The sequence below is a fragment of the Argopecten irradians genome, chromosome 5, assembly GCF_041381155.1.
Source record: "Argopecten irradians isolate NY chromosome 5, Ai_NY, whole genome shotgun sequence".
Classification (NCBI taxonomy): Eukaryota; Metazoa; Mollusca; class Bivalvia; order Pectinida; family Pectinidae; genus Argopecten; species Argopecten irradians.
This window is the reverse complement of record NC_091138.1, coordinates 8,787,161-8,813,263: the sequence shown is the minus strand read 5'-3', so window position 1 is coordinate 8,813,263 and position 26,103 is coordinate 8,787,161. Positions and strand designations below refer to the sequence as shown.

The 26,103-nt window shown below is 35.7% G+C and overlaps 1 protein-coding gene across 2 annotated transcripts; it reads right to left on the bottom strand.

The window, feature by feature from the left end:
• Positions 1–4,008: 4,008 nt before the first annotated feature.
• Positions 4,009–26,103, bottom strand: LOC138322796 (intraflagellar transport protein 140 homolog). Of its 2 annotated transcripts, XR_011208485.1 has the most exons (33): positions 25,968–26,103; positions 24,407–24,583; positions 23,975–24,196; positions 22,637–22,767; positions 22,150–22,301; positions 21,667–21,842; positions 21,432–21,520; positions 21,186–21,292; positions 20,628–20,770; positions 18,597–18,689; positions 18,234–18,344; positions 18,023–18,101; positions 17,739–17,830; positions 16,679–16,806; positions 16,411–16,528; positions 15,997–16,148; positions 15,622–15,793; positions 15,116–15,247; positions 14,223–14,455; positions 13,742–13,919; positions 13,282–13,365; positions 13,023–13,129; positions 12,573–12,668; positions 12,093–12,225; positions 11,766–11,909; positions 10,327–10,455; positions 8,782–8,964; positions 8,333–8,539; positions 7,851–8,063; positions 7,178–7,344; positions 6,735–6,876; positions 4,635–6,479; positions 4,009–4,587 (listed from the first exon to the last, which is right to left on the bottom strand). XR_011208485.1 is itself a non-coding variant. In XM_069266904.1 (32 exons), exons 2-32 carry the CDS (start codon positions 24,548–24,550, stop codon positions 6,252–6,254), a joined length of 4,485 nt encoding a protein of 1,494 aa, XP_069123005.1. In that variant the 5' UTR covers positions 24,551–24,583; positions 25,968–26,103; the 3' UTR covers positions 4,009–6,251. The 2 variants fall into 2 exon arrangements, 1 of the variants encoding a protein (XP_069123005.1); XM_069266904.1 differs by having other exon boundaries at positions 4,009–6,479.

Below are 26,103 nucleotides of genomic sequence, written 5' to 3'. Positions count from 1 at the left end.
CTATTCAATATCTCTCTAGGTCTGTAAAATGTCTGGTAGGCATGAGGTCCTATTCAATATCTCTCTAGGTCTGTAAAATGTCTGGTAGGCATGAGGTCCTATTCAATATCTCTCTAGGTCTGTAAAATGTCTGGTAGGCATGAGGTCCTATTCAATATCTCTCTAGGTCTGTAAAATGTCTGGTAGGCATGAGGTCCTATTCAATATCTCTCTAGGTCTGTAAAATGTCTGGTAGGCATGAGGTCCTATTCAATATCTCTCTAGGTCTGTAAAAATGTCTGGTAGGCATGAGGTCCTATTCAATATCTCTCTAGGTCTGTAAAATGTCTGGTAGGCATGAGGTCCTATTCAATATCTCTCTAGGTCTGTAAAATGTCTGGTAGGCATGAGGTCCTATTCAATATCTCTAGGTCTGTAAAATGTCTGGTAGGCATGAGGTCCTATTCAATATCTCTCTAGGTCTGTAAAATGTCTGGTAGGCATGAGGTCCTATTCAATATCTCTCTAGGTCTGTAAAATGTCTGGTAGGCATGAGGTCCTATTCAATATCTCTCTAGGTCTGTAAAATGTCTGGTAGGCATGAGGTCCTATTCAATATCTCTCTGTAAAATGTAGGTCTGAGGTAAATATGTCTGTAAAATGTCTGGTAGGCATGAGGTCCTATTCAATATCTCTCTAGGTCTGTAAAATGTCTGGTAGGCATGAGGTCCTATTCAATATCTCTCTAGGTCTGTAAAATGTCTGGTAGGTAGGCAAGAGGTCCTATTCAATATCATATCTCACTTGGTCTGTAAAATGTCTGGTAGGCATGAGGTCCTATTCAATATCTCTCTAGGTCTGTAAAATGTCTGGTAGGCATGAGGTCCTATTCAATATCTCTCTAGGTCTGTAAAATGTCTGGTAGGCATGAGGTCCTATTCAATATCTCTCTAGGTCTGTAAAATGTCTGGTAGGCATGAGGTCCTATTCAATATCCCTCTAGGTCTGTAAAATGTCTGGTAGGCATGAGGTCCTATTCAATATCTCACTCTAGGTCTGTAAAATGTCTGGTAGGCATGAGGTCCTATTCAATATCTCTCTAGGTCTGTAAAATGTCTGGTAGGCATGAGGTCCTATTCAATATCTCTCTAGGTCTGTAAAATGTCTGGTAGGCATGAGGTCCTATTCAATATCTCTCTAGGTCTGTAAAATGTCTGGTAGGCATGAGGTCCTATTCAATATCTCTCTAGGTCTGTAAAATGTCTGGTAGGCATGAGGTCCTATTCAATATCTCTCTAGGTCTGTAAAATGTCTGGTAGGCATGAGGTCCTATTCAATATCTCTCTAGGTCTGTAAAATGTCTGGTAGGCATGAGGTCCTATTCAATATCTCTCTAGGTCTGTAAAATGTCTGGTAGGCATGAGGTCCTATTCAATATCTCATATCTAGGTCTGTAAAATGTCTGGTAGGCATGAGGTCCTATTCAATATCTCTCTAGGTCTGTAAAATGTCTGGTAGGCATGAGGTCCTATTCAATATCTCTCTAGGTCTGTAAAATGTCTGGTAGGCATGAGGTCCTATTCAATATCTCTCTAGGTCTGTAAAATGTCTGGTAGGCATGAGGTCCTATTCAATATCTCTCTAGGTCTGTAAAATGTCTGGTAGGCATGAGGTCCTATTCAATATCTCTCTAGGTCTGTAAAATGTCTGGTAGGCATGAGGTCCTATTCAATATCTCTCTAGGTCTGTAAAATGTCTGGTAGGCATGAGGTCCTATTCAATATCTCTCTAGGTCTGTAAAATGTCTGGTAGGCATGAGGTCCTATTCAATATCTCTCTAGGTCTGTAAAATGTCTGGTAGGCATGAGGTCCTATTCAATATCCCTCTAGGTCTGTAAAATGTCTGGTAGGCATGAGGTCCTATTCAATATCTCTCTAGGTCTGTAAAATGTCTGGTAGGCATGAGGTCCTATTCAATATCTCTCTAGGTCTGTAAAATGTCTGGTAGGCATGAGGTCCTATTCAATATCTCATATGGTCTGTAAAATGTCTGGTAGGCATGAGGTCCTATTCAATATCTTCTCAATATCTCTGTAAAATGTCTGGTAGGCATGAGGTCCTATTCAATATCTCTCTAGGTCTGTAAAATGTCTGGTAGGCATGAGGTCCTATTCAATATCTCTCTAGGTCTGTAAAATGTCTGGTAGGCATGAGGTCCTATTCAATATCTCTCTAGGTCTGTAAAATGTCTGGTAGGCATGAGGTCCTATTCAATATCTCTCTAGGTCTGTAAAATGTCTGGTAGGCATGAGGTCCTATTCAATATCTCTCTAGGTCTGTAAAATGTCTGGTAGGCATGAGGTCCTATTCAATATCTCTCTAGGTCTGTAAAATGTCTGGTAGGCATGAGGTCCTATTCAATATCTCTCTAGGTCTGTAAAATGTCTGGTAGGCATGAGGTCCTATTCAATATCTCTCTAGGTCTGTAAAATGTCTGGTAGGCATGAGGTCCTATTCAATATCTCTCTAGGTCTGTAAAATGTCTGGTAGGCATGAGGTCCTATTCAATATCTCACTAGGTCTGTAAAATGTCTGGTAGGCATGAGGTCCTATTCAATATCTCACTTGGTCTGTAAAATGTCTGGTAGGCATGAGGTCCTATTCAATATCTCACTTGGTCTGTAAAATGTCTGGTAGGCATGAGGTCCTATTCAATATCTCACTAGGTCTGTAAAATGTCTGGTAGGCATGAGGTCCTATTCAATATCTCACTAGGTCTGTAAAATGTCTGGTAGGCATGAGGTCCTATTCAATATCTCTCTAGGTCTGTAAAATGTCTGGTAGGCATGAGGTCCTATTCAATATCTCTCTAGGTCTGTAAAATGTCTGGTAGGCATGAGGTCCTATTCAATATCTCTCTAGGTCTGTAAAATGTCTGGTAGGCATGAGGTCCTATTCAATATCTCTCTAGGTCTGTAAAATGTCTGGTAGGCATGAGGTCCTATTCAATATCTCTCTAGGTCTGTAAAATGTCTGGTAGGCATGAGGTCTATTCAATATCCCTCTAGGTCGTAAAATGTCTGGTCTGTAAAATGTCTGGTAGGAGCATGAGGTCCTATTCAATATCTCTCTAGGTCTGTAAAATGTCTGGTAGGCATGAGGTCCTATTCAATATCTCTCTAGGTCTGTAAAATGTCTGGTAGGCATGAGGTCCTATTCAATATCTCTCTAGGTCTGTAAAATGTCTGGTAGGCATGAGGTCCTATTCAATATCTCTCTAGGTCTGTAAAATGTCTGGTAGGCATGAGGTCCTATTCAATATCTCTCTAGGTCTGTAAAATGTCTGGTAGGCATGAGGTCCTATTCAATATCTCTCTAGGTCTGTAAAATGTCTGGTAGGCATGAGGTCCTATTCAATATCTCACTTGGTCTGTAAAATGTCTGGTAGGCATGAGGTCCTATTCAATATCTCTCTAGGTCTGTAAAATGTCTGGTAGGCATGAGGTCCTATTCAATATCTCACTTGGTCTGTAAAATGTCTGGTAGGCATGAGGTCCTATTCAATATCTCACTAGGTCTGTAAAATGTCTGGTAGGCATGAGGTCCTATTCAATATCTCACTAGGTCTGTAAAATGTCTGGTAGGCATGAGGTCCTATTCAATATCTCTCTAGGTCTGTAAAATGTCTGGTAGGCATGAGGTCTATTCAATATCTCACTAGGTCTGTAAAATGTCTGGTAGGCATGAGGTCCTATTCAATATCTCACTAGGTCTGTAAAATGTCTGGTAGGCATGAGGTCCTATTCAATATCTCACTAGGTCTGTAAAATGTCTGGTAGGCATTGGGTACTATTCAATATCCCTCTAGGTCTGTAAAATGTCTGGTAGCCATGAGGTACTATTCAATATCTCACTTGGTCTGTAAAATGTCTGGTAGGCATGAGGTCCTATTCAATATCTCTCTAGGTCTGTAAAATGTTAATGTTCGGCAAGGCAGTATCCAATACTTACAAACATCAACAAAACAGATTTATCTGTTATTCCATTATATTGGAAATCATTCATTTCACAAATTTTAGAAGTTGGGACGGTTGAGAGATAAATTGTATAAAATATAATACATATGGTATAATTATTTTATATTTTAGAGTACTTTATTAGACACATGTAACGTTGTATTTAATTACCATAGTATTTACATGCATATCATAACAAAGTAACATAATCACCTATGTACCATTGCTGCAAGCACTAAAAAGATATGTTGGATGCATATTCCTTTACACTTGTAATTTGCCAGCTAGCATGATTACAAATAACAATGGCATAAAAATAAATTCAAATAATTATCACAACCATGAGTAGATGTGTTACAGCCATAGAAAAAGTATCCAGGAAAGAAAACAAATTTATGGTGAAAATTGAAAAAAAAGCATAAGAAGCCATGATGTATGTTTTGGATTTCAAAGTAGACAAATTCAAGTGATTACTGAAGATAGCTGGCTACACTATGGACAAAGATTGGGCAATAGACAGTCACTATAACTTCCCTAGTTAGAAAATACGGTAACATGTGATCCATTTCCTAGTCAGAGACATCAATTTTACCTACGGTAACATGTGATCCATTTCCTAGTCAGAGACATCAATTTTACCAGATGTCAGATGGTATAAACAATGTGTAGAAGGATGTGCAGAAAGAGATTCTATGTGGACGGCAGTGCTGTGACATCTCATCAAATCACAATAGGATATCTGACTTCAAACATGTGTAATGTATATAAAAATACATGTATCTACAAAAGTTGACAGACACAACAATATAAATCACTCGAACATCTTCATGGAAGTCGTACAGTAAAATCACAGTTAAGCAACATTCACATATTTCATCACATTTCCCTTAATGACCTTTACATCAACACAAATGTTTTTTTAATATTACTACTCAAAGAATGATAAAATGATGAATATGGGAAAATAGTGAGAATTTGAAAAATACAAATTTAGCTGATATGAATGTGTTATGGTCCCTATTAACTCAGATTAATTATACGTTTAGGTGATTTGAGCATAAACTAAACATTTCAGTCATCATAATCCACATCATAAAACTTGTACATAGTCTTATGTTGACACAAGATTGGATTCATATCAATAAATATTACAAATAAATTATTCTTGAACGTTTCTGTACAATAAAGTTCTGTAAAATAAAGTTTACTTTAACCTTTAATACTAATTGTAATCTGTTGTTTACAGTCAAACTGCCTGACATCATAAAAATAAACAACAAAATACTTTGATTTAGATACCTGATACACAACCAATGTCAACTAAATTGACGGATTAATAAATTACAACACTAAGCACTAGTAAGTGTATTTTTCATATACAGCATTATTAGATAGATAATTGGTTAACAGTGCCTAACAGAAACTTTAATTTAGGTAAGATATATGGAATGATTAATATACAGCTGAGTATAAATTAAAATCTTATTGCTTCTACATCACAGTTTGATAGTATGGCAATTATTGTTGTAGGTTTCCCACATTTCATCAGGTATAAGTGAATAAAGTGAATATGTAAATCAGCACTCTCTATGACATAGACAAATCAATACAATCATAAAACAACAGATCTATAACATGCTTCAAAGTAAAGAAAGATCAGATCATGCTTCTGTCATCTTTATAACTTAATAGCCGATAATGAATAAAAAAACTTTGATATGCAGCAGAAATCAACAAAGTATTAATGTTTTTATTAAAATGATATGACAACCTAACATCAGAAATAAAGATATGAAAAAATGTCACTTTCAGTGCTTGCTAAAGCCGTCATTCATACCTATGACAAACTATTTACTTGCAATTGTAGAAATGAACCAAAGGATTCCATGTATTTTTGCTAACATTCAAACAGTTGAAAAGTAAAGGCTACAAGAATCACCCTTGTCTTGTCATATGGAAATCTGGCTCTAACTGATCACAGCATACCACTGCACAGGGACATACCATGAAGTCATAGAAATCTCCTATAGCCCTGATTTATATGTATTCCTATCATGAATCAACTTCTCCTCGGTGCTTCCTTGGGTTTGTGTCTACCCAGTTGTTCATGTAGAAGAAACCCTTGTATCCAACAGCTGGTACACACTGAAGAACCTGTAGAGTTGTGGTACAGTACTGTTATCACATTAACACGTTAACAAATCACATTAACACGTTAACAATTTGATACTTCCTATGGTTAAAATGAGATGTATATCATACATCGTCTCCACCTGTGTACATTTGGTCGACCTCCTCTTCCACTACTTCACCATCCTCCTCATCCCCGCCCCCTCCGTATATACCATTCATCTTACTAGTGATAGTCCGACTGAGGGGGATATCCAAGGCTCGGTGTACCGCCTCAATTGTTCTCATGTTTACATAGTATGCCATGTTTAGTGCTGGAATCCGACTCTTCATCTCTTCCATAGCAGAATACGCCTGCAATCGTAATGCATCAAATATTAGCACAAGAAAGTAATTTTCTATTTGTCACAACATTTTTAAACAACTAATTTTGAAAATATTCAGATAATATGAACAAGACTTAATCATACCCGTAAATATCGAACAAAAAAGTTAAATGTTATATTTTACATGATTACATAATTAAGAAGACAATATAAGGTATATTTCTCTATACAGACTTAAATAATTAAATCTTTTGAACACTCCCACAGTTTGACATTAACTTACTGCCTTCCAGCGTTCTCTCCTTGCATAATGTTCAATAATGAGACCATAGACGTCTCCCATTCTTACAGAGTCGTCTAAGTTAGGTTCCTCCAGTAACACCTGACACTGTTTGATGGTATCCTCGGGATTCTCTTCATACGCCCTGTCAAACAATACCTCAATTTATCATTTACAACCTAAATCTGAACAGTGATTGAAACTGAATCAAATACATAGCACAAAGATCACAAACTGGTTGATATGTAGTAACAACAAACATATAACACCCCTCTATAAACTTCCCTTGTCATCAGAGACAAAAAAAAATAAAAACAAGGGCAGACAACCACACTTTAAAGTGGGATATAACTACATGTTCGCATTTCCCTTGAAGGTCATAATAGGGCAAAAATAAAATGAGGCAATCATTTAAAATTTTCAGAAATATGTTTAGTCCAACTTACCTTCTAGCTGTCACAAATTTCTTAATTAGCGTGATTTTGTTCTTTAAGCGTGTGAGTTTCTCCTCTTGTAGCATCTCATCGTTCATCTTGGTCTTACTGAGACACTTGTAGGCCTCCCCCAGAGCGCCCAGGGCCTTATCATAGTTCTGGTACTCATCTATCTCCACCTATATTGACACACAACCATCAGTAAACACCTCTAATCTTACTTGTAACAGCATTGATGCTTAAAAACTAGCATTAAACATTTACTGACAATGGATAGTCATGTTTTTTTGTTCAATAATCATAAATGGAATGGTATCATATAACCCAACAATAAATGGGTGTTAAAAATCCAAACTATAACGATGCCTCGATGTTTTGTTTACCTAATATAAAGATATTTCTTACTTTACAAGGTACTGTAAACTCGTTTTCTTTCATGAGCTATTCAATTTCGCGAAATTCAAAATCCAAGAATATTCGCAAATTTATCACAGCGAAACAATGTCTTCTCTATATCACTCATTTTGTTAGGAATTTCCATTTTTTAAATTTTTTAAACCTGCAAATGTTAATCTTTGTCGACGTGTTTTGAAATGAAAATCTTGAAATTAAGTAGCTGTGAAATAAAGCTGGGTTACAGTATAGTCAGGGTATGATACTCTTTACTATCTATCTCTTGGCCTACCTGAGCACAAGCATCGTAGAAGGCTGCCAGGGAATCCAGTGCTCTCCCTTTGGTGTAAAAACCGATAATGTTTTTCATGATTTCTGGATCTTTTCTCCAATCCAAGGACTGAAGGTAATTTGCAGCCATCACATAGATCTCTTTCTGCCGAGACACCCCGGCGAAGAAGGTAATCTTCTCCGTGTCTCCAGACTTAAGCAATGCTTTCATAGCCTAAAACATAGTACATATGCATGTCACACTTTGTATTCAATAGTTACTGTTTTTACGGAAGTTTTTATCAAATTGATTTAATGTCCACAAAATCCTGCATCATTTTTTCACACCATTAAATGTATGATATAATCTGTGAAATTTATGTTATGCAGCAAAACAATGAGAATTCATAAAACAAGACATTTGTGATGCATATTAGGGACATCTTGAAATCTTGATTAACTTCATGCTATATAAAGGATTGAGGAGATGTAATATTGGTGTACCTTGATCTTGTTGCCAGCCTGAGTGAACTTCTTTGTGGCGAGGTGGTACTGTCCTTGGTGCATGCACACCTCTGCTATGGCCTCGAGGATCTTCACCCTCTCCATTGTATCACTACCCATATCTTCCTTGCTGGGTGTGAGCTTTTCCGCTAGGTCTTCACTGATTTCTACATGCTGGTCCATACAGATCTTCAGGGCTTCCCAGTACTAGAACAATAGTTTACTTTATACAGATAATGTTGAGTAAATTGTAGGCACATGATAATGAATACTGCATTGGACCATTCACAATAGGTAACACAATTCACTGTAACAGTTTGACATATCGCACATGTGGCTGAAAATACTTGATAATAAACCCCCAAATCCATGTTATACTTTAAGATATATACAGTATATAAACATGTATATATTGTTAGCAGTTGACTGCTTACTATGCTATAACAAACCTTTTTGCCAATGGCTAGGAGATCCACTGCCTTGTCATATTGACCATTGTCCATGAAGAAGTCACCACATCTTTGTAATAATTCAGGATCCGCACGCTCATCCAAGTCTCCAGAAATCATTTGTAATGCTCCAAACTGTTTGGATCGGAAGGATAGATCTAACGCTTTGGAGAAATTTCCTGCCTGTAATTTAAAAATAGAAATCATTAAAACATTTTATTGATTTTGATAATGAGCAAAAACTTGAGTTAAATGTCCTATTTACAGCCAGGGTCATTTAAGGACATGCCAGGTTTAGGATGTAGAGGAAAGCCAGAGTTCCAAGAGAGAAAGCACTGACCATCTGTTAGTACCTGGCAATTGCCCCACATAGGATTTTAACTCACTACCCAAAGGTGGAGGGCTTAATTGTAGAACATCTTAACTACTCGGCCACTGGCCCCCAAACATTGACGAGGATCTACAGTCCTGTGGCTTGTTCGTTTCCATTTACATATTACAGCCTACCTTATGATAATATTACAGCCTACCTTGTGATAATATTACAGCCTACCTTATGATAATATTACAGTCTACCTTGTGATAACATTACAGCCTACCTTATGATAATATTACAGCCTACCTTATGATAATATTACAAATTACCTGATAATATTACAGCCTACCTTGTGATAATATTACAGCCTACCTTGTGATAATATTACAGCCTACCTTGTGATAATATTACAGCCTACCTTGTGATAATATTACAGCCTACCTAATGATAATATTACAGCCTATTTTATGATAATATTACAGTCTACCTTGTGATAATATTACAGCCTACCAAATGATAATATTACAGTCTACCTTGTGATAATATTACAGCCTACCTTATGATAATATTACAGCCTACCTTGTGATAATATTACAGCCTACCAAATGATAATATTACAGCCTACCTTGTGATAATATTACAGCCTACCTTATGATAATATTACAGCCTACCTTGTGATAATATTACAGCCTACCTTATGATAATATTACAGCCTACCTTGTGATAATATTACAGCCTACCTTATAATAATATTTCAGCCTATTTTATGATAATATTACAGTCTACCTTGTGATAATATTACACAGCCTACCAAATGATAAATATTACAGTCTACCTTGTGATAATATTACAGCCTACCTTATGATAATATTACAGCCTACCTTGTGATAATATTACAGCCTACCAAATAATTATAATATTAGACTACCTTGTGATAATATTACAGCCTACCTTATGATAATATTACAGCCTACCTTATGATAATATTACAGCCTACCTTGTGATAATATTACTTAGCCTACCTTATGATAATATTACAGCCTATTTTATGATAATATTACAGCCTACCTTATGATAATATTACAGCCTACCTTGTGATAATATTACAGTCTACCTTGTGATAATATTACAGCCTACCTTATGATAATATTACAGCCTACCTTGTGATAATATTACAGCCTACCTTATGATAATATTACAGCCTACCTTGTGATAATATTACAGCCTACCTTATGATAGAGCATGACAGCCTTGTCCTGTGATCCTTGTTTCTGTTCATAGTAGCGAGCGGCCTCCATCATATCCTCAGGACGTCCTAGTAACGCCAGATTCAGCAGCTGATCTTCATAGCCATGTTCCTACACACAACAATGATCAAAGTCTATCACAGCTGTATCTACAGCGATACAAACTTTTGTACACACAACAATGATCAAAGTCTATCACAGTTGTATCTACATGGATGCAAACTTTGTACAGACTAGCTTTGGTTGGTTATTAGCATCTACAGTGGAACCTCCCAAAACCGAACCTTCTCAAAACCGATCACCTCTAGAAACCGAACATGGATGTTATGTACGGAATGAATTCCTCTTTATTAATAGTGTATAAAAAATTTCCCAAAACCGATCCCTCCCAATTCCGAATACCGGACCGATTTTAAGATCGGAATAGTCAAATGTAACTAAAATACACTTCTGAAAACCGGCCTTACCTGAGCGACACCGATAGATTACATTGAGGTCTGATCAACCGACCGTGAAATACACACGTACCTGTACCATAGTTGTCGCATGCCATGTCCTTGGGCATGTATACAGATGTGAAGGCTATAGGTACACGGTAATTATACCCAAGATGGTGGTGTAATTATTTAATCATGTCTATTGTTTAGATATCTAACGAAGGTCTACCATGTGCCTACGGTTTGTTTACTGTAGGAAAACAAGCAGAGCTAGTAATAAAGAGAAAGTTTCGTATTCAAATCACACAGGTTTTTTATTTACATATGTAGTTGTCGGATAACGTAAATTATCTGTATGAAGAAGCCGAAGCCATGTATTGTTTTAGAAAATGGCTATGTCATATAATAACCGGCATCGACTGATCAACGTGTAATTAGACCATATAATTTAATTCTTGACGTAACCGGAAGCGATCGGTCGTATGTAGGTTGCAGACGAGAACATCCCCAAGAACATTCACGCAACTAACTAACTAAACTACACGTTTCTAAGCGGTAACAAAGTCAAGATTGCTGTAATCCATTCCTTTTAAAAGTATGATTCTCTCTTTTGTGATAACATTCACATTAACAATCAATATCGGTCGGTTTTAACAAACACTAGGCATACATGCGGTACACTTGTGTAAAAAACGACTTCCGATCGATTAAATCCGGATCGTGATGATCGGTATTCGGTGCACTTCTCCAAACCGAACCCTCTCTAAACCGGCCGAAATTATATGCACCGACCATGATCGGTTTCGGGAGGTTCCACTGTATTTAACATAAAGATGTCAACAAGATTTACAGATGTTGAGATGTATTTTGTCAGTGTGTTTGCGAAACCAGCATTTGATCAAACAAGAATTTATTTTGGATATGGCCTTAAGCAAGTGATATCCTACACAAGTGTACATTTAATTAGGATGCCTCAATACTTACCTTACACAAACGGATGGCATTTCCATAAGCTTGTGCTCGCTGGAAAAAGTGTATAGCCTCTTTGATGAGGTCTTGGTTTTCATACTGTCTACCTAAGTGGTAACAGGCAGCTCTATCACCAGTCTCATTACAGATTTCGGACGCCTGCCGAACACAAAAAATATGGAATAACTCATAATTCTAATAGTGATGTGCATCAATCATCTATCAAATGATATGTAAAATTCCATTACAAAAGTGTTTTACATTAAAGTGTTTTCAAAAGCACACACCAAGCTTCTTCTTATAACTTTAAGTAAATTACAACAGTATAATTTAGACCTGTACCTTCTCCATTTTGCCACAGTAGCAGTAGACTCTGACCAGAGAGAGGAAGTCCTGAGCTGTCTCATAGTACTGTAGGGCGGCGTCCATCTCACCTGTACTCTCCATATACTGGGCCCACCACTTGTGTAACGCCCTGTCACACAAGATTAAAGTCAAGTCAAAGGAATATCTCCATTAAACTTACAGTTGTTATTATTCTGTATTGCATATTACAGTTATGAGTTAGCTCCCTTGCAGTAGATATGGATTGTGACATCATGATTTTGTGAACACAATTCACGTTGTTTTCTCAGAAATGTATGACATAACGATTGGAAACACATGACGTTACAATCAATACCTGTCCACAACTCTGTACTATGCAAACATAGAAAAGAGAACCAATGATAATCTGTACTGATTAATCCCAAACAATGATTTCATAAGACCACTTTACATTCAAAGATGGACAGAAAAACTTATCTGAACTAGAATACCTACTTGTCTTTATGTCTGCCGATGTACTGTTCTAATGCCTCTGGCTCATCAAATAACATCCTAGGCACTTCAAAACGATGAGTATCCGACTTCTCATAACTGTAATAAGAGAAACAACAATCTTCTTAATATGACACTTTCACTTTATATATATATATATATATATATACATATATGTATATAATTAGAGCAGGCCAACATCAATATAAGTAATTCAAACTGAAAATTATTAAAAGCAAGACTACCACTAACACTAAGCCCTGAGTTAAGTGTACAAAAATCGCATTACTTAGATAATTTGTCGTTATCTTCCTTTTTTATGTTTTCTTCGCAGTCTGGATTAACCAGTCACATAAAAAAAATACTTTTCAAAAAGTCTGTGCTTACAATAATAAAGACTTACATATCTACAAAGTTTATTCCGATCGCAATAGGTTGCCAATTCACACTTACTTTGGAATAGCATCAGAGTAGTCTCCCCTGACTTCTAAGTGTTTTGCATGGTTGTAATATGTGGCTCTGAGATGGATTCTATCATACATTTCTGCAGTTTCTAATGCCTGATAAAGAAAACAGAAAAATTTGGCTTTCAGAGAAAAGAGAGAGAAAAACATTTTATTAAATAGATCATTGCTGTGATATTACATGATTTTTTCCCCAGAAATACTGCCATTTAACAAATACATCTGATGTTTTATATACATATCCATACCTTTATCCACTGTCCAGATGATTGGTAGAATTCATTCAGTAAATCATAGCGTTTACAATTCTTCAGTAATCTTTCTGCATCTTCCTATAAAATCCAAAACAAAAAGAAAACATTAGTTCTGTATAAACACACAAAACTACACAATTCATTTTCAATAATTGTAGGTATCATACATCAAAAATATAGTTTCTGCTAAATGAAAGGTTAATCAAATCTGTTGTTCTCAAATAGAAAATAATGCTTTACTGTATGCATAAAGGGGACAATGCAACACTGAGTCATAGACAAAATTATGTTATTATGTCTATGGCTCAAACCTGGCAAGGAAACAAACTCCAATAACCATCGTACTATATCTACAACAAGCTACTTGAATGACGATGTAAATAATCATTTGTTTGACAATGTAAAACACGATTGTCTTATAACATTAAAGAGATATATTAACACAGTTCCATACCTTCAGCCCTAGTTGCATGGCCAGTACCGCCACCTTGGCGTCCAGTTCTGGTTCCTTCATGGCCTCTCTAAGAGCTTTAGCACCACGAGCATGGCCCATGTTACCTAGACATACACTGGCCACGTCCAGACGCCGACTCTTCACACACATCTTAGCCATGTTCTCCCACACCGATTCACTGATAAACAAAAAGGTCATGAGTTACAGCACACACATCTTAGCCATGTTCTACCACACTGATTCACTGATAAACAAAAAAGTCATGAGTTACAGTCAGTTGTGAAAACATTAAAAAAGTTAGTACTTCATTTCAATGAAATTTCTATATATCAAATAAATGACTTTACGATCATTAAATGATGCAAATACTTATCCTTCAATGCATGTACTACTAAAATATGACTCTATCTTCATTATCTTTTATTTTCTAATGTGAATTAAAGATCTCCTACTGATATTTAGTCCCTGTGTGGTAGCTTACCTTTTGATGAGTTTGATAGACTTGAATGCCTCGTCCATGTTACCGATGGTGAGATAATAACTGAAGTTCATCATAGCCTCTCTCGTGTTCTTATCGCTGTTCTCCAACCCTACAAAGTCACGCATGGTTTTCCTTGCCACCAGTTTAGGCTGTATGACAGTGTCTGACTTAATAAGATTTTCTGGCTGTGGACCATCATCTTTATCCTGCTCCTCATCTTTGAGATTCTCAGACTGTCAACAAAAGCAGATGTTCATTGCTTGCAAACCTTTAGTATCTAACAGAATCTAAATTCAATAGTTTTCATTTAAGCATTGATGTTACTATTTTTTAATTTCATAGGAGTATGAAAGAAATTTTGTTTGCAAACTGTGTGAATCTGCATAGCGGATTCTCACAAAGGTTTGCAAACAAAATTTATTTCATAACCCTATGAAGTTAAAAAATAGTTACATCAATACTTCAGACTACATGATAACAATAAGTACGTTTAAACGTACGATGCTTTTGATTTTCCATTGGATTATTTTTTCTAAATCAATACGCAACGTGGATGTCTGTATTGTGACGTCATGATAACATCAGATTTTCGCGCCATTCTCAGATGTTTTCTTCATAGTATATGAAGAAAAAGAATTTGCCAATCAGAGAGTTGGATTTAGTATGAAAACAAATAAAAATTAATTATCATTATATTAACATTGCTTCTTCATTTTATTTATAGTGTATATGGTTCTATAGATTAAACAGAAGTTGTCTAGGTTGATTGTGATTTTTTCTTCCTTGAACATAGCATCATCTTATGCAAATAACAGCTCTTAACACTTCATTATTTTCAAAGATATGTGTGAGATATGTCTTCAGACATTTATCTATTGGCTAGAGTGTAATACCTTTTTGATGAAGTAGTAGTATGGTACTTCTATACCGAGCAGGGCCTGGAAGTTATCAGGCATCTGGAAACTGTCCTGGATCAGGATACCATTCTCTGGTGTACAGAACAGTGACACCAGCATCACCTCCACCTAAAACATCAAGTCTTCAGTTAGGACAGAACTTATCCTCTAACATAATACATAACTTAGCAACATCAATTCTTCAGTTAGAACACACTGAATTCTCCGAATTAATACTAATAGTTAGGACTGTCTCCAATATCAAATCCTCCTATAAAATAACCTACTCATGTCAAATTTTCTAGATAATAAAAGAGCCATCAAACTGCTACTACAGAGATAAAATTAAATTTTATACCTGCTTCCACATCTTTTGTTAGATGATATAGTAAGTTACTGACCCTTGATCTGCAGAAGTAATAACAGAAAGTAGTTTGATAGCCAAGAATCACTGCCATTCATTTGTCTCTTTTATTTTGAGAATGTAATTAGCTAGAATTTACCGGCCCTTCCTCAACAGCTTTAGTCAGAGAGTGGCGTTTCTTTTCCTCTTTCTTCTCCACAGCACTGGCCATCACCTTGGCTTCACACATGATCAGCTTGGTGTCATGTGGGTCCCAGTAATGGGTCATAGGGTACCTTCCAGCGATGTCAGCTGCAGCCTGGATCTTTCCTCTGTTAACACAACAGACAAAAAGTTATCTAACAAAATATAACAGCGGCCTTGTTCTTCCCCCTGTATACAAAATATACAACATGTTATTCTACCTAAGTAAAACAGTAAGTATATTGCATGGACAACCCAATGCCTGAGCTTATAGCAAAACAGCTCTGATATCAAATTCAAGTGTTAATGGACTATTATGAGATGATGTTACCTCTCTGCATCATTTGTGTCTCCCTCTACACCCTCTATTTGCTCAGGAGGAAAGTCATCCTGCTCCCCACGTCCACTCTCAAAGTTGAAGTAAGAAACAATATCTGATTCCACATCCCAAAAGTAAAGCTTGGGATCTGCATGGCTTGTAGTCTGCAAAATATGTCATCAAAAATCCTGTTTATTTAATGAAAATCACTAATTTACATATTACATACTGAATGTAGACTCCCTGTCAAACAAGTTGTATAATTTCAGATTAATTATGTGTTGCTTACTAGATTTCCTGAGCTAAACAAACTCTCTATATGACTAAACCAAATGTTGTAGAAGACAATTATCATAAATACAAAACATAACTCAAAGTGGAATAAAGGTACTATCATGACAGCCAAGGGATATTATATGTACTCACATTTTTAACAAGAACACTGACTTTCGACCCATTTGAATTACACCTGGCAGATATGATTCCATTGAAACCAGGGATAACATCTCCTAAATTCTTTGGTTGGCTTGTTGGTTTAGCTTCTCTGTAAAAATAAAAACATAGCAATATTAATAATGAATGTTAATAAGTTTCTCAAAGTTAATTTTCAAAACTATAACTAAAAGTTTAAATATTGAATAGCATCAAATAAAATTTGTCAATTTTCACCTAATTTAGTACAACTTAAACTTACCTTCTAGATAAATCATACACACGGATGACTCCGTTGTTTGTAGCGATGACTAGTGACGTTCCACATACGTCCAGACTGACAGGCTGACCCTCAGCGTCAGAGAAGTTTATCACCTGCTTAACTGTACCCTAAAACATTTAATACCAACAGTACAGGGTTAGTAGAAGTTACATAAACATTAATATCAACTTCAACAAAATCTTATTGTGACAGATGCCGTCACATAAAGTTCCCCCATTCACCACAGAGCCTACTTTGACAAGAGTGACCTCCCCTGAATGATCATGTGACATTCTTTTACCGTTAAACAAATTTTATTTTGCAGAAGAAAAATGCTTTTTGAAAAGTCACATCATTCAAAGTTAATATATTAGGCAGTAAGCATAGCAATGTCTATAATTGTACTTGCAATTTATACATTTAAAATATGGTTCAATCTACACGTTGACAAAAATTTGTCTTTCATTTTTTTTTTTTTTAAATGTCAGCTATGGTCAGGATCACCTCAAAATCACTCATTTTATATAGCGTTATATCAATGGAAACAATATCATTTATATCAGGAAAAAAACAACAATAATAATAGTGGACCTAAAATGGATCCCTGCTGAACTCCAAGTACCAGGTAAAAAATTTGAAAATCAGATTTTTCTTCTTCATAATTATGGTATTTTTCACTTTAAAAATTTAGAACCTGGTTTAAACTAAATATTGAAACAGATTTTAGGCAAATCGGACCAGTATTTAAATATCTATCAGCAGTTCAATTTTAAACAATGAAAGGCTGTGGCAGCCATCTTGGATGCTGGTCAAAAAAAAATAAAAAAAAGTGGTCGACACATCTGCAGGTCACCAGAAATGACCTTGTAAGTTTTCATAGCGATCCAACTTATGGTTTTGCAAAAATATGGTCGGACAAAGTTGCGACTGAAAAAGAAGAACCAGAAGAAGAAGAAGAAACGAAGCAGATACAATAAGTTCCCCACTCTGTTGGGAGAACTTAATAAACATTTCCTACCTTCCTTACATTTCTCAGCCTATCTTTCAGTTAATAACCTACCTGATGGGTGCGGACTTGAACCTTGCCCGTTTCTACACAGTACACATTCTGTTCATAAAGTCGCACCTCCATAGTTTCAGTTTGAAATGCTCCTGAAAAACAAACCAAAAATTACAAATTATCAATTTGATGTATTGACAACAATTGTAAATATACTTCCTGTATTATATTTAAATATTGTATATCTCTATTCAATAGAATCACTATTTGTGACACTGTATCTTCTTTTACACTAAAAAAGAAAATAATGTCCCATTAACCAATAGATGTGAGTAGAGATGTACCTGCTCCCTTGATGATAGTTCTGTCCTCAGAATAGTCATATGTGATCACTTTACGGCCGTTCCACACTGCTAAGGTATCCTGCAAAAACAAACACATCAGGTCAAATACCCAACAAGTTTTATAATCAACAGTTTTGTATGCAGGTATCTTCACTGTTTTGAATGTTAAATGTTGATAAGTGAATAGTCTGTGCATCAGTAATGACCTTACCTTGGTTGTACAGACACCTTTAACTTGGATGTCTGTTTTGAGATCGTGGTGTGTCCCGGTAGTGAACATCTCCAGGGCTAAGGAACTGGGGCCAAACTGTACCACTGCCGTCTATTAAAACAGGATTGACAGATTAAAAAAAGGAAATGTTATATCAAACTGGCACATGTACATGGTATAATGTAAGATGTATCTATTCAAACAGCTAACATATTTTAAGAATGTTGGGAAGATAGATAAATGACTTGTAAAATGTTCAGTATGATGACAGACAGAAATGAATAGAATACAAATGTTGAAAGGTGTCATCAACATAGCTGACACACTTTTAATGAAATTGTGTTATATAATTAAAAGACATACCTGACCAGAAAAACTTGAGCTCATAGTCTGCTCATTGAGCATGAACACATTGGCAATGGTATTTACAGCTAGTAGGTTCTTCTTAGATCCCCACTGAAAATTGAATAAATATTTCAGAAAATTGAATAATTACATTATATTAAAGGGACAAGTCATTAATGCTAATTCTGTTACATAACCACGAAGCAAAATATGACATGAATGTATTGTTCTACATTCCTTATTAAACATATAACAAGAAATATTGACAAATTGCACCACGTTGTTATGTATTTTGATTGATACCGTTGAAATTTCACATTGTTGATCAATACGATTAAGCAGTACAACATGTAAGCTGTACCCATACCCGAGCCAAAGTCACGCACGTTAAACAAATGAAATACATAACCACTGAGGAGTTGATGAAATCATTTTTAGACAAGAACATACATCTAATATGGTAAACACACTACTGTAAGAGCAATTTAAGTAGTTATAGACAAAAAATTCTTTACAACACTGGCAAAGCCTTGGGTTCGACATACAAGACATCTGACCACTATGTGTAATGGTGAACAGTAAGCGAGTTTGAACATTTCACGTGCATTTCACTACAGTGGGCTTTTCTGGCATATCACAGTAAATCCAACTAATCTAATTGCTATTAGAACTAGTTTGTTTCCGTGCAAATTTTAATGTGTTCTTAGACTGAATTGTCCCTTTAAAGTTTCAAATAATTTTCCAATTAAGACTGTAGCTACCATATTTTTGCGCGTATAGTGCGCAGGTACGTTGTTGAGTTTCATTTTGGAAAAAAAAATTACCAAAAAAAAATCTGTTTTTGTGTCTTCGTTCAAAACATTTTGCATTGCCTCCAATCACTCTTGAAGAACAAAATCAAATTGTTCTTATTGTTTATCAGTGCTTAAAACAACCTTCTGTTCATTAACATTAACTGGTGAGAGGTTTGACATGATGATTGACACTTTGTTTACACAACGGCAGGCCTAGTTAGCTTGTGAATTGCCGATGACACTATAATGAGAATCTCAACAACGCTGTTTTTACAATCAAATGATTAATCATACCTTGTGTAATTCCAAGTGGTATCAATCAAGTCTATTGTGTATCTGATAGGCATTTAGATTTAATCATTGTCCAAGATATAAGCTGGAAAGCCGACCGAGTAGGCTAATCAACCACAGGTGGCCGCCATATTTGAGTACTGACTGCATACTTCCGTATTCTCAATTATTTGAATTAGTATTGAAATCAGGATGAGATCTTACAGAACCATTTCAATAAATGGTAATAAGAGTAAATTTTACAGTCATACCATCATTTATAGTGCCGATTGGTCAGTGTTAATGTAAGAAGGTTTTAGTTTCGTATTTAATTTGCTGGCTCTGCATGTGGCCATTACACTCGCTTCCGTAAACATTTGCCAGTTCAAAAATTTTTCACATGCTGGAGAAACATATTTATAGGGTAATCTGTTTAATGTGACGAATCAATTAAACACTTATACATCGTTTCAAGCTCCAGACTATATTCAGTTAGCCATTTAGATTTGGAGATAGCTTACTGGAGATTCACGATCGTAACATGTGTCCAGTCATGAACACATGTGGCTCCCAAAACGAACTTTCAAGGAATTAAAGAAAGAAATTTCAAGTGATTTTTTCCTTTTATATTGAATATATGCATTGATCACTGACTTAAAGATCCAAGTATTAAATCATAACCATATCACGACAACATATACAAAATGTTACTGCACACTTTATCTAGGACCTGCCAGTCGGTCGGTGATCATGATCCAGGAGCTGGCCATGCCTTGTACTTGTGTATAGTGCGCACCCCAACTTTTCACTTGATAATTTATGAAAAAAAGTGCGCACTATACGCGCAAAAATACGGTAACTATGGAATAATAATTTGATAAAAAGCCTGTTATAATATTTTATTGTTTTAAATGACACCCGACAACATTATCATTAATGTGATGGGCTAAACACTGTTCATATGATATGGACACGTATAACTCACAGAGAGCTGTCGGATACTGCCTTCCACAGTAGCTGGTGCCTGCAGCTTCCACTTGTGCTCCCCATCTACTACTCGACTCCCCAGGGGCGGGGAATATCTCCAAAGGGCTATGTTACCAAGGTTTGTGCCTCCAGCAAGTACTCCTGTCATACAATATAGAGATTAATATGTAAATCACTGTTTTGTATCACTGACTAGAACCACAAAGAGACCTCATAGCTGTGTAAGAATAGGAAACAATATTTACAGTGCCTACTACCCTCATTCCCTTTCAAATTTTTAGAAATTCTTTTGAAGCAGTAAATTACAACTGGGAGAGATCCTATATAAGCTATGCCTGTTGCTAAATCCTTTTTCATATTTTTTTCAAATAAAATTTGTTGAAATTAATTTGAATGTCCTTCAATAGTTCATGCACACATAAGTTTCCATAAATAAAATACACAGTACATGTAAAGTTTCATGGAATGAGTGTAGCGTTGACAATAAGTGGAATGGAAAAATTCTTTGTAGAAAATCTATTTGCAGCTTTTTGACAATAGTGGAATAATTGCTCACCTTTTTCCTCACAGTAACTGATACACATGATGTTTTCTGATGAGTCATAGCTACCATGTCCATCCAAGGAAAGTATATAGTTTTCTTCATGGTCTAGATCCCACATCCTGCAGATATAAAATATCTCATTTAATACACAGAAAATAAGAAAAAGAACAAAAATCATATCAATCATCAATTAACTGGGCAGTTATTACAATGCCAGCCATATCATATATTTACCAGTCATGTGTATGCTAGACTTACCTTACAACACCTTCTCCTGTAGCCGTGGCAATGGTACTTTTACCAGCCCAGCAAATCACTGGGTTCTCTCCCCTCCCACTCATCTTCACCTACAATGTTATACAGTCATTGTTTTAAATTCAAGTTATTGCATAATTTGAACAAAAACAAAGGAATCAATGAAAAGTGTTTTTTGAAGATTCTGTATATTTGTGTTTCTCCATTGTTTTATTAGGATAGATGTTGAACCACTGACCCTCATTAGCTCCTTAGCATCACCCTCTGGCATTATAGCGTGCTGTGTGAGCATCATGTTCTCTGTTACTGTGATCAGCACATTCTTTTCTTCATAGTACAACAGTCGCAGGATGGCGGTATCCACCGAAAATATCTGTGTACACTGTCCATTTTCATTCATATAGTATACACCTCCTGTCAAATGGTAAAGTTTGTATTTTAATCATCTCTATTAAATATTATTATTTCATGTGTCCTGAACTAAACAAAGATTCAGTATAATTTTGAAACACCTCTCATATGAAACATTAAAAAACATTCCTGTAGAAATTTAATTATCTCCGCTATTAGAATAGAAACAGCTTGTAATACTTTCTAGAAAGATAAAGTGTTCTCTGTGTTTATCACGTTTAGACGGACATTTCAATAACAATGGATTTTTATATATAAAATTTAGTATGAAGTAGATTAAAATTCTCTGTTCTGGACTACATCAACATACCACTTTCTCCACCTACGAAGAAAGTCAGGGCTTCAGTTGGACCAAACATGGATGTCATCTTGGTATTGCCTTTACCCTTGGACTTCCATGTGAATAGATCTAATGCTTTCTCATCCCCACTAACTGCAGCTCTAGCAAGTGCAGCTATATCGCTGTAAACAAAATAACACACCGTATTAATCGTATAAAACAATTCAATCATATTGTCAATCTGCATGCAGTACATTTGGATATCTTGTTCAATGTCTAAATTCTTCAGACAGAAAGTTTAACTATATATCAACACACTTTCTTTAACATAATAATGATTCAAATCATGGTCTATTTTTGAGGACCAGGACTTTGTGATTATGAAGAGTAGTCAGTATTAATATAAACCCTGTTACTTGTAAAATTCTGAAAATACTGAAAGAAGTGCAGAAATCCCAAACAATGTGCCGACATGGACACAGAGACAGTGTTTGTTTTCTGTATGTAGATAGCTTACTGTTCGGGATCTGGTGGAGGGATAGGTCTGTACAGTATTTTACTGATGGGTTCCTGGATATGGTGTTGGTACAGAGGGTTCTGTTGTAAACGGCCTTTCCCATCTGACTTCCAAACCATTAGTACACCAGCCTGTCAATACAAAAATGTATCTGGTCACTTGACTGACCATTGGTAAGATATATCTAATAAGTCTATTAATTTTCGTTTTTGTTTTTCAATTTCATTATTTTTCATAAAAGCAATAGCAAAATCAAAGTAAGTCATAGACAAAAAGCATGCAAAGTGTCCATAAAAAGAATGTCCGTCCGTTTTTGTTGCTTGTGTCAATGAAAAAGAATGTATGTCCATTTTTTGGTCTGACTTCATAAACTAAGTATCTCATTTTTCTCCATACTAAAATGCACACAATATCAAAGGTAGGTTTCACCCAACATATATAATACATGTAAAACACGACAAACAGGAGAAAAGACACAAAAAAAACATACAAAAAATACCTCAAATTAACTTCTAATGCGTATGAAATTGAACAAACGTGTCTTGAAAACAAAATTGAAGGAAATCCTTGTTTAACTACGACGATTGAGTGACTGGGTAGTATACAAATGAAGCTGCAATGAATTGGGTTGTTGAAGATTCGAACATGTGCATTGTTGCGTACTAATAGAAAACAAAATGCCTCCAGAACAAAAGCGTGTGAGAAAAAAATTTGTATCTGAATCAGCATCAAAGAGGAGGAAATTAGAATAGAATTGGCAGCATTCTACGATACCTCTATGGAAAGAAAGTTAGAGATGGCATCAGATGCGACTTTTGTTTCTTCTTTTGCTGCATGCCATGTGGTGAGTTTAATTTCAACACATGCCAGCGGACATGCAGTGTCAGACTAACTACATTATATGTTTGATGTATTATGCTAGCGAGCGTATGTCAGTAACATGAAGTGTTGTAGATTATATGATATGTATTTATAAACAATCCATCGCATGGTGAGTTGTTTTTTTTATACAATTTACCGTGCCAGGACTGTCACTGCTATGACATTTTATTGGATGCCTCTGTTGTTGATGCAGCCTCGTTTTGGATACAAATATGCCATTGTTCTATGTTAAGCTTGACTTCAATCTATTTTTAGAGGAATATTTTCCCGGTCAAGCTAGGCAACTGACCACCTATATTGTTCACTGTATGCATTGAAAATGGTCTGAAGATTATACCTATGTAGAGGATAAATTCTAAATTTTGTTGTCTTTGTATCTCATTGGGCGAAACCTACCAGTTTAAAAGCAATGTATCTGAAATAGACTGCAGACTAAAATAATTTACTTGTTCTCACCTTGTCTCCTGAGGATAACCTGGTACCAGAGGAGCTCCAGTGTAATACAGTAATGGCAGATTTGTGCAGTGGTAAGCCTTCAAACAATTCATGATCCACTTCATTCCAAACAAGTAACTCTCCATTCTCCCAGCCAACTGCCACAATTTTCTTAGTTGGATGCCATGCCACTGACGTTGCTTGACCCGCACGGTGTAAAGGAACATTCAGTAATTTTTCACCCTAAGAGAACATAAAGAAACTATAAAATAGCCTTAAAATTTGGGACAACTGTGTTTGTTATTTATTATATACAATTCTGAAAAAAACAACGTGTGGTTGCAAATTGTTGAGTTTTATTTTTAAAAATTAAATCACATTTCTTTGCAGAAATTTTAATTTTTTTTAAAAGGTTAAATAATAAAGTTTTCAGAACTGATTTAATTTACATACCTCATCCAAAAACAGATTGACTGTGCCACCATTTTCATCACTGTATGAATTGACAGCAAGGATAGGGGAGCCACTGAACCATGTTGCATCTGTGTTAATCCCAGATCGGTCAGATTCCAGACGATGATCAAAATATACAGCCATCTTTCTGGCACTTCAATTCTATAATCTTTTTGGCTGGAATTTGTAATTAAAGAAATACAGATAACTACAAGTAGCTAGTATATAAGTCAGGTTTAAGTGTATTTATCTCATTCAAATAATCTTCATACTTTTAACCTAGATCTGTACATTTAATTTGGTTCCACCTAAAAAGCTATAAAAGCATGAGGACTATCCGTAAGTATTAAGTAATTTCATCAAAATATTTTTTTCATCAATTTTCTTAAATATTATCAATAACTGTTTCTTTGTTGTGTAAGTGCTTTTATGTACACATATAGACAGTTTGTGGCACTTGCAAATGCTTGTTATGTTTACTTCATTATGAAGCCAGTGCCCCAATGCCTGCCAGGCGCAGACCAGTTCTCACCAAGTACCAATTCTCACCCAGTGACCTTCGCACGTGTACTTGTATGACCGCCCAAAAATTTTCAGACATCTTTTTTCAAGATGGTACTGGCAGTGTCTTCTAGCAGAAGATAACTTTATTGACGTAAATTATTGGCATATGGTAATCATAAAGATGAAATGGCAAGAACTGGTACTTGGCGAGACCTGGTCGTCTGCTAGTAGGTAGGGTAGGTTTGGCAAAGTTAACTGTATGGAAATATGTCTAGTTGTAGACTAGAATAATTTTGGATCCAATTAAAATTTGTCTTCGCAAATGCAGTTTTTTTTAGCAATCAACCCAATCCAAAACTGTATCACTCAATTAATAGGCCTATCATAAATAGATCACACGATAGGCATGTTAATAAAATTGTTGATTGTTTTCACTGCAATGACTGCATACAGATTTACTCCCCGATCCTAAAAGAACTTTTGCTCACATACAGAAAGAGGAATTTAATACAAAGAAATCTATTCCACGGCACTTGTGATTAGTTAAAACTGAGAACATTTTTAAAAGAGAAAAAAAAGCAAAAAAACAAAAAAAAAAACAAGTGAACCATGGAAGACCACTAATGATGAAAAGATCGGGGAAAACTATTATACGCAAACTAGAATATTATACCCCAAATTGGAGTATGGATTTGTTACTAATTTGTCACGTTAATACATGCGAAGATAAAGTGCAATTTACTAAAATTTGTGCAGTAATTTCTAGTATCGTTTGTTACTTCGGAAATTCTGGGTCCGAAATGGCGACTTATGAAGTTTTGACCATACTGTTATGATTTATCGTTATTAAGAACGTTTTTCAGATCCATCAGATATTCAAATAATTTCTTTTCAAACAATTTTTTACATATGAATTGGTCAAACATCGTCAAACTCACAACTGGTGAGTGTGACAAGTGAATCTCAGCCCGGCAGGTGGGTGAGAGGAGTGTAATGTCTTGCAAATGATATATTTCGTGAAATTCGATAAAATCATTATGGTGAATTTCATGCATACCGTATATCTCTAGGCAACCATGCCGTAGAAAACTTCAATATCCCCTTAAATACGTCGTCTCCCTAGAAACTATGATGCTCTCGGACCTCAAACCATTGCTATGTGCTCCATTTTGAAACTATTTACGCAATGCATT

Coding starts and splice junctions, on each gene's coding strand:
- LOC138322796 (XM_069266904.1), bottom strand. CDS start 24,550: ATGGCTGTATATTTTGATCATCGTCTGGAATCTGACCGATCTGGGATT. Junction 16,149..16,410: donor TCAGTGTTCTTGTTAAAAAT/GTGAGTACATAT, acceptor CATATTTTGCAG/ACTACAAGCCATGCAGATCC. Junction 12,669..13,022: donor TACTCTGATGCTATTCCAAA/GTAAGTGTGAAT, acceptor CTCTTATTACAG/TTATGAGAAGTCGGATACTC.